The sequence below is a fragment of the Notamacropus eugenii genome, chromosome 3 (assembly GCF_028372415.1).
Source record: "Notamacropus eugenii isolate mMacEug1 chromosome 3, mMacEug1.pri_v2, whole genome shotgun sequence".
Classification (NCBI taxonomy): Eukaryota; Metazoa; Chordata; class Mammalia; order Diprotodontia; family Macropodidae; genus Notamacropus; species Notamacropus eugenii.
In genome coordinates this window covers 55196914-55215027 of record NC_092874.1, presented here as the reverse complement: position 1 = coordinate 55215027, position 18114 = coordinate 55196914, and the positions used below count along the sequence as shown (strand labels likewise).

Below are 18114 nucleotides of genomic sequence, written 5' to 3'. Positions count from 1 at the left end.
AGATTCCAAAAGATTGGAAGTTTTAAAATAGATTAAAGAAGTTTTCTATAAAATTTGAGATGAATAAGCATGAGAGATGTATATTAATTCTGTAAGGTAATGACATTTGGTTATTTTGTAGACTTATGGCCATCCATCCTTCTAAGTTACTTTGTTAATCATGGCAAATGTAACCTCTCTAAAAGTGAGCAAGTGTTTGCTTTCAAGGAGTGTGTGCCTTTTTCCAGGTACTTATAGTAGGGACAAAGGGAAGAGAATTTAAGTGTAACACTTCAGAATTTGTTGAGTTGTTAGGGGAAAAAAATGTGTTCATTCATGCCATTTATAGCTAGGGTAAAATTGGCTGGAAAGAAATCACTAAAATGTTTCAGTAACTGGAACTCTCGTGGTTTATATTTGCATAGAAGGGTTCTCATGTTGGAGATAAGATGTTAAAAAAGAATTTGTGTAGGCTTATGGAAGTTAGTCATGGAATGTTTTTTTTTTTAGTTTGTTTTACATATGTGATTGTCTTTTGTTTTATGGTATAAGGAATGCCTGTTGAAGAAGCTCCCTCCTATCACTGTAGATTGGCAATTATTTTACAAATTATAATCACAGAGAATTATCTGGGGGCAATGAGAATGTAAGTGACTTACCCACAGTCATACAATTTGTAGCTATGAAGCAGGCCTGATTTTGAGGCCAGCTCTCTATTTACCATACCTGACTTCTCTTCATGGGATAAAGGAGATAAATTAAAAATAACTTTATAACTGAAGAAAAGGTATTATGGGTGGAATATGAAAATCATAACCCATCTGAGTAATGAAAAGCTATTTATATTCTTTGAGTCAGCGTGTGTCTCAAATCTGAAGATGACGCCCAAGTGCTTCTGAGTTTAAAACGCCTAATATTCTCATAAATTCTAATATGGGAGCAGGGGAGTGGGGAATGATTCTCAATAGAAAAAAAAAATTATGTGATGACTCAGAACTTAGCAGCTCTCCGTGATTCATATTTTAATAGTTTTATCCTCAACTTATGTGTTAGAAATAATAATAAATATTCATTGAAGTCCCATGCCTAGGACAATGTGTTGTCAACTGCAGTAGCTTCATAAATCCTTGCTGGATTTGGAGACATCAGGGATGAGCATTGGACTGTGTGCATTACTCTTTTAGCCCAAGTTAGGAATAAATCAGCTTAGCTATCTGGGCAGAGACTTTACCTACAAAGAGCAAGTAGTCTGCACTAGGAGCTACCATTAATTTAGTGGGAAGTCTTCCTTTTTTCCATCCAAAATCCTTTGGATAGCTGACTAAATTTCACAGACCAACTGCATTTTGTAGGTACTTTTTAAGGGTTTAGTGTGTACCAAGCGTGGTAGTGTGACGTATTTCAAACAGAGAGCTGGTTTGGAGGAAAGGAAGGTGTGGGGTGAAGCCCCAGCTTTACACACACACACACACACACACACACACACACACAATCACGTATGTATGCATGTATTAAGTAGGTATGTATTACGTATAAGTATATATGAATATGTAGGTAGGTATGTGTGTATATATATATATGTATATATGTCACACACATACATAACCTTCATGATGCTGAGCAAATTGCCTAATGTCTCAGTGCTCTAGGCAACTCTCTAAGACCAGAAGTTTTAGGGAATATGCAGACCCTCATTGGTACAGGGAGTTTTCATAGTTGGGAGTCCCCTATAACAGTGAAATCACAGTCAGTCACTATCCTTATCCCTATGTGTGAAGCAGTGGTGATAAAAAAGAAAAAGCTGCCTGTATAATAGGAAGATGGGTAGGTTTAGCTATAAAGTTCCTTATAGCCTTTATCTAGCCATGATTACTGAATAAATTCATTTGGGAAACTATTATTGTAATTATGCTCTACTACACCTAATGGATATGTGATCTCAACTGCATGGATACACACGACTTCTAATCTTACGTAATTCTTGCTTGTGTACTTGCTAAAAAAAAAAGCTAACTAATGATTTCATGAGTAATTATAATCTTAAGTTTGACTATTAGCCCTGAAATTATAGGAAGGTAATTATGTCAGTTATCTCAAAGACATATGATTTCAGCACTGCAGGAAGTCCCTCCATGTATAATAGTGGCTATCAGAGGCTCAGAGAGGCTCTGATTTTCCCCAGTCACCCAAAGTCACACATCTGATAAGAGATGAGATTTGAACTGGGGTCTTTCTGACCCCCAAGTCTAGTGCTCTGTGTTTCATGAGGTTGTATCATTCCAGAAATGTGGCTAATCACTACGAGCTTATGTTTCATGATTATCTTCAGATCTTACTCTTAATTCTACCCACCTAATTTGGTTCTAGTTTCATTTAGATTCTTCATTCATATTGTTGTGTACTATAGAGTGCTAGAATTTGGAATCTCAAAATATCTGGGTTCAGGTCTCACCTGAGACATTTTTAGATGGATGGCCATTGCAAGATAGTTAATCTCTCTGTACCATTCTCCTCATCCATGAAATGGAGATGATAATCCCTGTGGTACTCATGAGATTGACATGACAGATGTCATTTCATCTGAGTTGTGAAGCTCAAATGAGGTGATGTCTGTCAGGTGCCCTACAAACTTAAAGGTGCTATATACAGGGCAGTTGTTATTACTGTTGGCTGTTGGGTTGCCTTATTTTGTTGTTGTTACATGTTGTATATTCGGTGAGATCTCTTTATGTTGCTGCTGTAACTTCTGCTAAGTGCTTCATTTGCTTTTGATAATCATGAAATTGTTTGAATGTGGTTACTACAGGAATATTGAACTGGAAGGAGACTATGGGGTATGGGGATAGGAAAGTTTGAATGAAGTCTTAATGTCTTTTAGGATCTGTTTTTTCATACTCAGCACTGCCAGCACAGAGAGTAATAGCCCATTGATAGAAGTTAGAAGACATTGGAATCTCCCCAGAGCTTTAAGATGTCCCCTAGAAGAGCCTTCTGTCTAGAACCACTTAATTTAACTAAAGCTTCTTCAGAACTGTGCATAAGGTGGGGTAGTAAGTGTAGGGGATACCAAACCAATAAGAAAACACCTCTTTTGTGGGAGCTTATATTCTCTTGGGCAGGTTATCATGTATCCAGAGAAGCCAGTAAAGGTATTCTGACAAGAGGGGAAGCACTAATGTTTGAGGAAGGGGCAGGATGATCAGGGAAGGCATAATACAGATTGTAAACCCTCAGCTAAGGGAGTCCATAAAGCTGGAGTGTTAAGCTTGAGACACCTGACTGAGGACCTTTACTGTCAGATTGATACGTTTGTATTCTATTCTAGAGGCAGTGGGGAACCACTACAGGATTTTGATCAGGATAGTGACATAGTCAGACCTGTACCATAGGAAGATTATTTTAGTAGCTAGGCTGCTAAGATGGCAGGATCAGTTGGAGAGATTTTGGAATCAGGGATACCAGTTAAGAGGCTACTACATTGATCCAAATGAGAGGTAATAATGGCCTGAACTAGGATGGCTGAGTCAGCACAAGGAGAGAGATGCATTTAAGCATCATTTTGAAGATAGAATCAATAAAGCTAAGCCAACTGTCTGGATTTCAGGGATGAGGGAGAAGGAAGAAACAAGGATGATTCCTTGGTTATGAGCCTGGGTACCTAGGAAGATGGTAGTGCTCTCAGTGGAAATAGGGACTTCTGGAGGAGGGGTAGTCAAGATGATAATGTCTCATTTGGTCATGTTGAGTTTGAATTTCCATTGTGACTTATAGGTGAAGATGTCCAGGTGATTGGTCATACAGAACTGAAGCTCAAGAATGGGGAGAAACTCAGCCTAGATAAACAGATTAGAGAATTGTGTATATAAAAGTAATAATTTAGCCCCCAGAAGTTAATAAGGTGATCAAGTATGAAAGTGAATAGATGAGAAGTAGGCTTATGAAAGAACATTGGGCAAACTCAAAAGACTTTAGCCCTTTAGTGACCAAAAGTGTTTAAATGACCTTTCAGGAAGTGGTACAGAATAGAATCCATAGGAAAGCATCATCATGGAGAACATCATGAAATTCCAGTATGTTTCGGTTGTGCAGCCTGGTCCCCACTAGTGATTTCTTTGGTGATGGGAATTCCTGGTAAGGAAACTCTCCATAGGAACACGAAACTGTGACTGCTCCTCACCTGATAATAAGAGAGTTTCCTGGGACCCTAAGAGGTTGATGTCCTATACCCTGTGTCAGAAATGGAATTTGAACCTGGGTCTAACTCCAAGTCCAGCACTCTATCAGTTATGCCTCCATTACAGATATCCTTTATCAATGAACCAAGTACATTTGGTAGTATGTTGCTTCTTAGATTCTTTTCCGGTACCTTAAATGTCTTAAGAATAAGAAATAATGAGTGTATCTCTAAAAACAATGAATATGCTTCTTCCTGCTCAGATTAAGGACCTTTGCATGTATTTGCTTTTTAACCAAAGAAATGTTTTTAAAGAAAAGGGTTAATTTGCCATTGGAACTAATTTGCTTTGTGGTTTTTTTAAGCTTGAGAACAGTTCCTTTGTAACATCTTTTGGAATATATTTTTGAAGCTCATTATGTTATTTTGGTTAGGTGCTTATTGTAGAAATATTTTTTTTAGGACAAAGAAATATTTTTCATGAAAGAAAGGGAATGTCCTGAAGTGTGTATTTGAATATTATTTGAATTAGTCACCCTGGATTCTTATTCTTCTCTCATTTGTTGTATATTCTTGTTGACATGACCAAATCTCATTTCTGCCTTGATTTTTCCATGAGAAAATGGGAAAGATAATATTTTTTTGTAATCGTGTGAAATCCTTTGAAATTGTTGGTATTAGGAATTTAGTTTCTAGCAAAAAAAAAAAAATATCCATACTTCAGGTGTGATAAAGCATCAATGTTTAAGGCACATTCAAAGACTTCCAAAGAAGGTAAAAAAGCCAAGAGAATTTGGTAGCAAAGGACATCTATCTCAGTGACTAACTAACGGACCTTGTGGAATCAGTTAATATTTACTAAAAGCCTACTCTAAACAGTGTGCTTGTTAGATACTGAGTAGGCATAGACAAAGTGAGAGCGTCCATAGCCTCAAACAAGAGTTTATGGTGTACCTGAGGGAGATGCATACATGGACGTGTATGTGTGTATATGTGTAATCATGTCATTTTGGAAGGAGAGCGCTGGCAGCTAGTGTGATAGGGAAAAGCTTCACGTGGCACATGAAGGAAACCAGGGATTCTGAGAGAGAGGTTCAGGCAAGGAGTCGCAATGTATCTTGGTAAAGATCTTTTGTGTTTGCTGGACCCCATTGGCAATGTCTGGGGAAGCCTATGGACCCTTTCTCAGAAGAATGGTTTTAAGTGCATAGAACAAAACACACACCCTTACAAAGGAAACCGTCTATATTGAAACACAGCTATTAAAATAATGATGATGATGATAGCTCACAGACCTCTGAAGAAGATGACATTGATACCCTTTCCCCTTAGAATTAGCAATATATCTTAGTGCTTCCTCTAGTAATATATAGCATATATATATAGCCCTTTAAGGTTTGTAAAGTGCTTTCTGTATTATCTCATTTGATCCTCATAACAACCTTGTGAGAGATTGGTGCTATTATTATCCCCTTTAAAAGATGAAGAAATGGAGGCTAAGGGACTTGGTCAGGATCTCACAGCTAGTAAGGGTCTCCTTCCAGAAAGTGGATTGCCTTGCCTTATAGACAGAGAGTAAGTGGTTGTTTTTTATTTTCTCTGTGTCTTTTGTATATTTAAAAATCTATATTAAGTATTAAAATATTAGTAAATTGTTCTTTTTGTTTTCCTTCTTTGATTTAAAATCAGTTCTATATATGTGAAAAAGTAAGTAAGGTAAATGCTACTGCTAGAAGGATTTAGTAAAATCTTCTTATGAAAACAAATTATATTCTTCATTGCTTGGATTAATGTAAATATTAATTTAAAGACCTCTGATGATAGCTCATTAGAACAAATTCGTTGTATTTTGGTTCAGTAGTATCATTTTATTACAAGGTTTCCATTTATTATCATCTCATTAACAAATCTCTACTAATGTCCTATTTAGCTACCTCATCATGATATGAAGGTGACTGATTCTTGAAGGTGATGCTAGCCAAGCATAGATTATGACATGTGCTACCAAGCTGGAAAGGCTGTTGCTCTGGTTCTTATGATAAGGCCATGCATACAGATCCCAGCCTAATTAAGTACAGAGAAGTTCATTACCAGAAGATTGACCCCTAGGTTAGGGTTTATTTCTTGGGACACAGCTTAATTTCATAGAACATGGTGAGTTGAGGCATGGGAGGGGTTGTCGTCGTGATTGCTAGAGGTAAAACATGTTTTATCCAAGCGTGGACAAAACAGCAGCTTTTGGATGCATTAACATAGTAGGTTAAAATTCATTGAAGTCTCCTATTTTAGGAAGTGCTTTAGAATTCACTTCTCAGTTTTTTGGAAATATTCTTCTTAACAATGGTGAAAAAATGGAGCCTTGAACTGAATTTAGACCAAAATGACTTCCTATTCAGAATTGGCAGTGATATTGACCAGTAAACTTTTTTTCATGTATCATTCATTGCTCTGGCATCTCATCTACCCTATCACCACTGCAGTGTTGAAGGTTAGAATATTTGGCAAAAGTTAGGCTTTCCAGAGTTTTGTTTTGTTTTGTTTTTTAGTAGCTAAAAAAAAAAATTCATCCATGGAAAACAAGCATTGATCTATGTGTATTCTGAGATCTAAGAAAAGTCAGACTCCAAGCATAATTTTTTAAAATTACTTAAATGAAACATTTTCCTGTTTATCTATAACCAGAGAACTCTGAATATGGAGGCAGATGTAATATAAAAATAATATAGGACCTAGTAGTATGTAGGTATAAACTATGGTTTTAGCAGTTTGTAAAAACTTTGCTAAACTCCTGTGAATGGAAAAGAATTTCATAGATTGAATTAGCATTTCTGAATTATTGAAAAATATTGATCTAGGTCCATTAACAATTTTTAAAGAATATGGGTAAATGTTTTCTCATATATCTTGCAAAGGCTAGTAAGTTTTTATTTTAAATAAATCACTTAAAAAACCACAGTTCTTACTGAGTCCATTGTCCTCTATACCAAATTTGTTTGCTTTTAATGAGTTTGCACATTCAACTGTTTGCCTTTTTTGCAGGAGATTTTATGAAGATGGAGCCATTGTCTTGGGTGAAGAAGCAAATATGCTTGCTGGCATGCTGCTTGGACTCAATGCTATTGATTTCAGGTAGATAGTTTGTCGGGTTCTATATAGCTTTTAATATTCTCCCATATATTTTTTCAATGTAATAAGTTCTATTTCTTTTCTTTTATTGTTTTTAGTTTACATGTATGCAAAGGGATTTATGTTGTTTGAATTGTTTCTTTAGGAATGGGGGGAGGAGGTTCATCAAGGTAGGGAACTCCTTATTTGGAAATAACAATAAATAACATTTATGTAGTGCTTACTCTGTGTCAGTCACTGGCACATGGTAGGGGCTTAATAAATGTTGATTGATTGGTAATTATTATCTCATTTAATCCTTACAGTCACCCTGCATAATAGGTGTTGTTATTAAACCTTTTTGACAGATGAGGAAACTGAGGCAAGCAAAGGTTAAATGACTTGCCCAGTATCACACCCCTAGTAACTTAATTCTTCCTGATTTTAGGTTGGGCACTCTATCCCCTATGACACCTAGGTAGAAATTCAAAAGGGAGAAATTCTGTCCACCAGTGCAGCTCAGCAATTGTTTAGCAATTTAGAGGCACTGAGTACTTAAATGACTAGCACATGGTCACGAGGCAGGACATGAATCTTCCTTATTCTATAGCTGACCCTCTAATAGATTTTGCTAAGCTGCCTCTCATCACAACATTAGATCCTGGTATTTGATTAATATTCTTTTGTGGGGGGGGGGGGGGGGTTCCAAACCTTGATAGTTAAAAATTCTAAAAGATGGTTTGTTTTCAGAAGAGAGTTTGACTCAAATGAAACTGACAAGTAGTTGCCATCTAACTCTTATGTAGCCAATGCACAAATCTTTAGGGCTCTCATACCAAGCACTGGAATATAATTTGACTCCCTCTGCCTGCACTGGAATGTCTCATCTAGAGGAGTTTTTCTTGAATGGGGAATGGGGGTCAGGTTGGGCGGTGAGGGGGGGAGAATGTCTTTAAAGTAGCTAGTGGTGTATTAAAGTGACTTCTACACTGATATGACCAAAGTCCTGACATGTTATTCTAAGCCCTTCTGGTTTTGGGGTTTATTTTATTCCTAAGATTATATACAATGTTCTTGGAAATGGGCTTTTACTTTGACCAAACTAACTTGGTTAGATTTTCTAGATCAGAAGTTCCAAAACTAAAGTGCTACTGAAAGAGATAGAGTTTGTATAATAGATAGAGTACTGGACTTGGAGGCAGCAAGACCTGGACTCAGAATTCATTTTGTACGCTTACTTCTAAGCTGTGTGACTGTGAGTAAGTTACTAATCTTCTATGAGTCTCAGACAGCTCTTTCCAAGTCCGCAGACTGTTGCAATCTATGTTGGTGGAGGGAGTTCCTGTGCCACCAAAATCACAAGGACTAGATTTGTTGACCTACTTTAGTTCTGAAGGCAACATTTCCTTCTGATTTAGCTTTTACTATACACAATCTTTAACCGAGATGTAATGAAATGAAAAGGTTGAATGGTAAAAAAGTTATTTCTTCATTATTCTGAAGTATCAGAACACCATAGAAATTGTGAAGTTAGAAAAACTGAGATCATGTTAATAAAGTGGGTGTAAGAGGTAAGTGGAAAAGAAAATCTTCTTTTAAGGATTTGATTTAAAAAAAACACACAATGATAGCTCATGGTTACTGAGTTTCCTTTCATTAGAAAGTGAGAGAAACATTCTTTTTTAAAAAAATCATTGTTCCTTCATTGCATTAAGTATAGTTTCATTTTTAACTCATTCCTACCCATCTTAATTCATGAAAATTGGTACTTTTTCAACTTAACTTGTCTAGAATGATTAATTTAGTTAGACTGAGCATAACACTAACATTGCTAGAATTGTAGGCTTGATCTTTTTAAGAGTTGGGTTTCACACAAATACCATCACTACCATTGACTGGTTATCTCTTCAGTGTGTACCATTGATCACAGGAGGAACCTACCCCCCCAAAAAAATGTGGGTAAAAAAATGGATGGCTCTGGGTTATCTCAGAAGCAACTGAAAGTTCATGTGTCATGTACTCATAAAATCATCTTTGTAAAGAAAAGAGAGTGAGTACATGTAAGCTGTGTTCCATTTCTGTGCTCTTCCCATAGAGGTTCATTTTAGGTGGTAAGGCACGCTGAACTAAAAGAATAAAATGTTTAGAGAATTATGAGTTGTAGGATAATAAAAAATTTAAGATTTTTCTTCAATTGTACAGCCTGTGCTCTCTTAATAGTCTGAATTATTTGCTTTTAGAATATTAATAATTTTCTTTTTCATTATCTTTATTACTAAATTAATTTCCATTACTTTTATATCTCTCAATTAAAAGACTCTCAATTCTTGTCACCCAAAGTCAGAAATCTTCTTATTTTGATGATGATCATTTCAACTAAAACAGTGGGATATAGAATCATATAATTTTGGAAGCAACACAGTAGCTTAGATGTCAGCATAGTATCTTCAGAGAGCATGTAGTTTAATCTGCTTAGTTTTACAAGTGGAGAAACTGAGACCCAGCAAGTTTAAATAATTTGTTGAAGATCATGCAGCCAGTAAATGGTGGAATTGAGACTAGCACCCAAGGCAGTTAGATTCAGTGATAATTTATTATATGTCTATCCATTTTTGGTACTATTTTTATTATTTTAAAATATTTGAAGCCAAGAGGGGCACTGTGGTACAGTGGATGGAGAGCTAGTTTTGGAATCAGGAAGGCATAGGTTTAAGTCCTGTCTCTAACACATACCATCTTTGTTACCATAGAAAGGTCATTTAGCTTCTCGGGACTCCAAACAACTCTTGAGACTTTAAGTTATGTGTGACATTCCAGTCTTCACTGGTGGGAAGAGTTTCTTAACCAGCAGTTTCTTACTTTGATAAGATCTCAGGTCTAGTTCAAAACTAAAATTCTGAGTCAAGTCTTAATTTGTATAGACAGCATTAAGTAGATTAATTCTTCAAATCTGGTAACTTTCTTCAAAATATCTTACTTTTATTTAAGATTAAAGTAAGCCCATGCAATATGTATAAAGATTTATCTAAAGAGAGCACATTTGCATTCTTGTAGAAATAATTTTCAAAATCTAATAAAAGAAAAATGAAAATATAGCTCCCAATCAAAAGAATACTTGTGGGGCTTCATTATTTTTCAGTAAGGTGCATTTAATACTGTAGAATCTGTCACGGTATGAAATGACTTGTCACTAGAGTTTAGAAATGTTTCTTTTGAAGTTTTAGTTGGCAACACCTAACTGAAGATGATTTAATACGAATTTTATTTCACCATCAATTTGACGACAAAATCAAATTATTTGTAAAACTTCCTCTTTTAATTTTTTTTATGTAAAACTCTTATTGATTGCTTTTTTATCTTAGCTTCTGCCTGAAGGGAGAGGGATTGGATGGCAACTTCCCAGCTGTCATAGATTATACACCATATTTGAAGTTTACCCAAAGGTATCTCATTTTTTCAGTTATTTTGCTATATTGAAACATTCTTTTACATCTGTATACCATATTTATTTCTTGAAATTTTTGTCAGTCTAATAAATTTTCAAATGCCTTTGACAGTCTGTTGTAGTCAAGAAATTATGAATATCTGTTTTTGATTTGTGAAATTACAATAATTAAAAAACTGTTATAGACTGGTCTCAAATAGTAGTATCATTATCAATTCATTAAAAATCAATTAATTCAAATTTCTGTACTGAAAAATTATACACATAACCAACATAGTACTGTTAGAAACACCATAATAAAAAGATAGAATCAAATCAACCCTGAGGATGATCATAGAGTCATAGACATTCTACAGGAAAAAACCCGTAGATATCATCAAGTCTTATGCCTCATATTACAGATAAGGAAACTGACCACTAGAACTTAAGCTAATTAACAAGCATTTATTAAGTGCTTTCTGTATGCCAAGGACAGTGCTAAGCACTGAAGATTATAAAGAAAGGCAAAAATGTGATCCCTGTCCCTTTTGGTCATTTACATTCTATTGGCTTGGCCAGGGTCCCCCATCTTCTAAGTGTCTGAAGCAAGTTTTACTCACTCCAAGTCCATCGTTCTAGCCATTACACTGATATCACAGATCAAAATCACCAAAAATACCAGATTGTGTACACCTGACAGATGGCATCATAGCTTAATAATGACAATAAAATGGAAAGAACATACATTTACCAGCACATTAAATTGAAGTTAAATAAGATACTGTAAAATGTGTTTAATGGGTTTTATAGCATACTAAGAAAAAGTACAGAATCTTTCATTATGGTATAAACTCCTGAAGGGCAAAGCTGTCACAAAGCCCATAAAACACATCTAATTTTCTCAATTGTTTCATATTCTTTTGGACAGTAATTTTCCAGGCAAACATTCTTCAAATAGTTAATGGGCATTCCTGATGCTCTTCCTATAATAATGCCTGAGCATTAATGCTGGTAAACATTAGACTGCTCTTGTTTCTATTGACCAATATCGTGGTATTCCAAAGTATTAATGTTAAAAACATATTGCTTGGATTTTTTCCTTGTGGGATATCATCATGTTTCTTAGAAATTGTCCATAAATACCTGAGTTCATTTAACTGTAGTGAAAGAAGAATACATATGAATAATTGGAAATTTACTTAGAGCAATTAGTGGAATTGGTGCAGGGTCAGTTATCTCATGATAAACACATTATTGAATTAATGCATTTTTAGAAGAGGAAATATACATTGGCTTCATTTGCTTTCCTGTACCACTCTGCATTCCCACTTTTTACTATTGAAAGTGGTCTGATTTCCTTCCAGTATTGTAGTACTTCCTGCCACAATTTGTCGTAGACACTGAGAATGGACAATGTATAGTTTCTGCAATATGGTAAAATCCCTATTCTGGATGTGTATGGCCTTGTTCATATTTATCCAGAGCTTTAGAGTCTCTTCCCACTAGGTCTTCAGCTCAAGTCTCCAAAGATGAGAAGCTTTGATTTGACTTAGGTTCAGAAATATTTATTGTGAACAAATTAAAGCTAGATAGCATGGATTTTTCCATTTTACAAGTTAATTTTACATTCAAAGGTTGCAAATAAATAATATTTATTTGTTTATATTGTTTTTTATTTGTAGTTCTGATAGCATCAGCAGTGATGAAGAAGAATTAAGGACTTTGGGGAGCAGTGGTAGTGAAAGCAGCACTCCAGAGAATATTGGTCCTCCTTTTGTTATGGATGAAAATAGTTGGTTCAACAAGTGTAAGAGAGTTAAGCAGAAGTATCAACTAACCCTGGAACAAAAGGTACTTAGCCAATTTGTCAGAAATTAATATGATCCTTTACCTCAGCCTAACCTTATTTTTAATAATGTTTTCCCTGATTACATGTAAAAATTTTAACATTCTTAAAAATTTTGAGTTCCAAATTCTCTCCCTCCCTCTCTTCCTTCCCTGCTCCCAGAAACAGCAAGCAATTTGATATAGGTTATACATGTACTGTCATGCAAAACATTTTCATATTGGTCATGTTGTGAAAGAAAACACAGATTTAAAAAAAACAAGAAAAAATAAAGTAAAAAATAGTATGTTTCGATCTGTATTCAAACTCCATCAGTTCTTTGTCTGGAGGGATGTAGCATTTTTCATCATAAGTCCTTTGGAATTGTCTTGGGCCATTGTATTGCTGAGAATAGCTAAGTCACAGTTGAACATTATACAATATTGTTCTTATTGTGTACAACGTTCTCCTGGTTCTGCTCATTTCACTTTGCATCAGTTCATGTAAGTCTTTTCAGGTTTTTCTGAAAGCATCCTGTTCATTTCTTATAGCACAGTAGTATTCCATCAAAATCATGTACCACAACTTGTTCAGCTATTCCCCAACTGATGGGCATCCCCTCAATTTCCAATTCTTTGCCACCACAAAAAGAGCTGCTATAAATATTTTTGTACATATAAGTTCCTTTCCTTTTTCTTTGATCTCTATGGGATACAGATCTAGTAGTGTGGTATTGCTGGAGTAAAGGGTATGAATAATTTGATAGTCCTTTGGATCAGTTCACAACTTTACTAATGGTGCATTGAAGTCCCAATTTTCTCACATCCTCTCCAACCGTTGTCATTTTCCTTTTCTGTCATATTAGCCAATCTGATAGGTGTGAGGTGGTACCTCAGAGTTGTCTTAATTTGCATTTCTCTAACCAATAATGATTTAGAGTATTTCTATATAACTAGAGATAGTTTTGATTTCTTTATCTGAAAACTGCCTATTTATATTCTTTGACTGTTTATCAATTGAGGAATGACTTATATTCTTATAATTTTGACTCCATTTTTTATATATTTGAGAAATGAAGCCTTTATGAGAGAAACTTGCTGTAAAATTTCCCCCAGCTTTCTGCTTTCTTTCTAGTCTTGGTTTTGTTTGTGCAAAACCTTTTTATTTAATGTAAACAAAATCATCCATTGTATATCTTGTAATGCTATCTTTTGTTTCTCAGACTAACTTATACTATATAATTTCAGCATTGTTGTTGTTTTCAGTCATGTCCAACTCTTCATGCTCCCATCTGGGGTTTTTTTTGGCAAAGAAACTGGAGTGGTTTGCCATTTCCTCCTCCAGTTCATTTTGCAGATGAGGAAACTGAGGCAAATTGTGTTAAATGATTTGTCTAGGTCTTACAGCTAGTAAATGTCTAAAGCTGGATTTGACCTCAGCAAACCTTCTAACTCCAAGCCTGGCACTCTAACCACTGTGCCATCTAGCTGCCCATAATTTCTATAGTACTTGCTTAAAAGACATTTGTATTAGGTTTTTTTGTTCCTTCTAATTAAGAATGGAGGAGTTCATCCCCCACATCAGTTAGATTTTTATTGTTTGACAGTTCCTAATTTAGTGCCATAATTCAACAGCCTAATCTTTTCTTCCACATTCTGTTTATTAATTTTCATAGGACACAGAATCTGGAAAGGATCTTTAAGATCATCTTGCCCATTCTCCTTATTTTACTGACGTAGAAATAGAAACTGAAGTTTGAGTACACAGATAATGTTTATTTTACACACACACACAAATACACAGAGCGCTTCTTGAAGTCACTGGACAAACTGATTGTCATTCCCTTGTGTGTTGTGATAAAGTATAGGTTCACGTGTCCCAGTTTTTATTTTCCTCCCTCTGATCTCATTCATAAATTGAACATATTTCTCTGGGCACTCAAAAGGGACACTAAAAATATTGCAGTACTGTTTGCTGATGGCAGTGTTCTTTCGCAGAGAAATGAGGATAGAGGGAAAGACTATAGGGAGATGAGATAAGAGAGTTTGGTGGAAACAGTGTGATATCTCTTTTGTCCCAGGTCCAGTTGGCAGCTTCTCAAGTCCTTAGAATTCTCATACACTTCTTTTTTTCCCTTGTTCTTTGTAAATATCTTTATAAGGATCTGGGAAAGCCCACACTGGACTTTTTTTTTACACAAACTCTCTTGGAACTGCATAATATCATGGAGTTGCTGCACCTTCCAAATTAGCTTACAGTAGTAATAATAATGATAATAGCTGATATTGACATAGCACTTTGAAGTTTAGAAAGCTCTTTTATGGAGCCAGGATGTCCCAAAAGTCTTGGTGCAGTGTTGAGTTTTAAAATCTTTACATTGCACTAAGACTTCTAGGAAACTCATTATCTCACTTGAACTTCAAAACAACCCTGCAAATTAGGTACTCTGGGTATTATTATCCTCATTTTACAGAAGAGGGAATTAAGGGCTTAAGTGATTTGTCCAGGGTTACACAGCTAGTAAGTATCAGGGCTCAGAGCTATGCTTAAAGGTCTTCCTAACTCTAAGGTCAGTATACCATACTGCCTCTCAAACATGGATTTATTTGACCTTTCACAGAGAAATCTCTTTTAAGCGATTAAGCCTTTAAGAAATCTCTTCTGCACACCTACAGCTGCATTGAATGTAATCCTAACCCAGAGGCATTGTAAAATCCTGAAGCTCCTTCTCAGGCATGGGAAAGATTAGATTATCTAAGTGTACTTTGGATGTTCGGTATCCTTTATTATGTTCTGAGACCAACAGAAAGTTGGCTGTGCACAGGGTACACAGATGAAAACCCTTTAATATTTGAATAACCAGAAGCTCATCCCCAACCACGTTTGATAATAGGGAGTTTCCTGTACCAGGGAGTGACTCAGGCAAAAGAATGTCAGGACGGAGGAGTGGCTGTCCTCGCTGGTGGGGAGGAGGAGGAATACAGGAAGAGGACACCAGAGTGCTTTTAGGGAGTGCCTGCTTTCCTACCTCAAAGGTTCTTGAATCTGACTTCCTTGAAAAACAGGGGTCTCATTACATCATAACCCAGTTCTACTATGTTTCTTTAGGTTATAGCTGCTGTAGGCATGGAAAACATAGGTAGACCATTGGTCTTTGGGTACCTGGAGGAAGAAACTGCAGCAATTTAGTCTTTAATAAGATGTCCTGAAATTTAAAACAGATTATTCCAGGCTCAATATGGCATAGAGGATAGAAAATCATTCTTGAACTGGTGTAGGGAGGACATTCTGTTCTCACTGATTTTAGCAGAGCTAGGCTGGCTACATCTCTCTACAGGTTCTAGTGGTGTCCTGAGCAGCTTTTGATGTCTCTTCTCTAAGACCATTAGCTCAAACCCTTCTTGGTTATGTGTTCCCCACTGGTAGCTGCCATTGACTAGTATTAAATACTAGTATATTTACTTTGAAGACACAGCAAGAATGTAGGTATAAATGTCCCCCAACACCTTGAGGGCACAGTCTCTCCTATCCAACCTTGGTTTCTGGGAAGAAAGCACCCACATTTAGCATAGTTGCTGTATAGAAACTATGAACTGATCTCACCCAGTTCAGTTCCAAGTGGGGGAAAGCTGCTGATGAATTCTTATGTTTGTTACCATTGGGCTCTCTCCTGAAACTCACTCCTTACTCCCTGGAATATTAAGCTGGGCTGTATGGAGACTCCAACTCCAAGAAGTTCATTCTCCTGATTCACAAATTCAGCACCTTCAAGTTAATCTCTTTGACCTAAAATGAAAGAACAAACAAAGACCTCAAGCCTGTTTCCATGAGGCCACTTGTCAGCCTCAGAGGGGAGAGGACCCATATACACCAAAATATTTAAAGCAGAACTTTTTGTGAAAACAAAGAATAAGAAATAAAGATTTCTACCCAATCAGGAGTGGCTAAACAAGCCATGGTTCATGAATGGGAGGAAATAATATTACTGAGTTGTAAGAAATCACGAATGCAGAGAAGCATAGAAAGATCTAGATAAATTAATAAAGAGTGAAGTAAGCAGAGCCAGAAAACAATATCCACAATAATTTCAACAATAGAAACAAGAACAACTACACACAAAAGAAATCAAAAATGAATGTTGCAAAACTAAAAAGAAAAGGCATGATATGAAATAAGGGAGATGAGAAGACACTCCCATTTTATCTTTTTACAGAAAAAAAGAAACATTTCCAGACTTTAAAATTTAAAGATCAATTACTGACTTTCTCCTTTCTTTTCCTTTTCATTTATTTTTTAAAAATATTATTATATGGAATCATTCTCACGGAAAGAGAGAGGGATACTGAGAAAAACAGTGGTGACATAAAAAAGAAAAGATGTTCATAAAAACTTACTTTTAAAAAGTTGAATTTAGAAATTGTTCATTGGGTCTGACCAAAAACAAAAAGCAAAAAAATAACACCTCCCCAAACTCAGTTTGCTAGTAAACACCTCCAGTGATACAAGTTACAACTCCCCTGTAGACATGTGGAAGAAATTTGTGCTAGAGATATTAGCATTTTATTTTATTTTACCTTTTTAAAAATGCTGAACTTAAACAGCAAATATGATAAGCATTTCCCTTTACAAAGCAGAATAGAAAAAGAGGACTGAATGGTATCTATAACATGTAGAGCTAGGCAATATAATTTTAAAAGAATTTAGGGACTGATTTTCAAGGTATCTCAAAAAGGAGAAATTTTGAAACAATGGATAATGTCCCACCCAGCCCTCTCAGAAAAGGACACCAAAGGACAGTAACAAGTATTAAGCAATTCGTACAACTTATTTCTCTTCTTTTGACAATCCTGAGCAAATGGCCCATGTTTACATTTAGGGTCAACATGTGAGATAGTTATAGGTGCGCTTTCATATATCATTTTCTAAAGCCATTGATCTAAAAGGTGAAGAATATAAAATCCTATCATGAGTATTGTTTATTGCTTTTTTGGATTACATTATTCTGTTTATTGTGCATTTAATCAATAAGTATTTATTAAACATTTACTTTGTGCCACTTACACTGTGCTTGGTGCTAGGGATACACATACAAAGAATAAGACCATCTATGGCAGCTAGGTGGCGTAGTGAATAGAAAGACTCAATCTTCCTGAGTTCAAATCCGACTTTAGACACTAGCAGTATGACCCTAGGCAAAACATTTACCTCCGTGTACCTCAGTTCTCTCATCTGTAAAATGAGCTGGAAAAGGAAATTGCAGTATCTTTGCCAAGAAAACTCCATATGGGGTCAAGAAGAGGTGGACAACAACATAACCATCAACATCTCTATTCTAAGGGCGAGAATTGTAGATAGATAAATGGATGGGTGTATGGGTGGGTGGGTAGGTGGGTAGATGGATGGATGGATGGGTGGATGGATGGGTGAATGGATGAATGGATGGGTGGATGGGTGGGTGGATGGATGGATGGATGGATGGATGGATGGATGGATGGATGGATGGATGGGTGGATGGATGGGTGGATAGATGGGTGGATGGATGGGTGGATGTGTGGATGGGAAAAAAAAAATGTTTGTGCCAGGAAGTATACTAAGTTCCGGTGATAC

The 18114-nt window shown here is 35.9% G+C and overlaps 1 protein-coding gene across 3 annotated transcripts in view; it reads left to right on the top strand.

Moving 5' to 3' along the window:
• The window catches only part of RUNDC3B (RUN domain containing 3B), a 116701-nt gene that overhangs the window by 65865 nt on the left and 32722 nt on the right, over nucleotides 1-18114 (top strand). For all 3 annotated transcript variants that reach the window (XM_072651600.1, XM_072651599.1, XM_072651598.1), the window contains exons 5-7: nucleotides 7193-7282; nucleotides 10621-10701; nucleotides 12365-12533. In XM_072651600.1, coding sequence (XP_072507701.1) covers nucleotides 7193-7282; nucleotides 10621-10701; nucleotides 12365-12533 — 340 coding nt within the window. The remainder of the gene's footprint in view (nucleotides 1-7192; nucleotides 7283-10620; nucleotides 10702-12364; nucleotides 12534-18114) is intronic.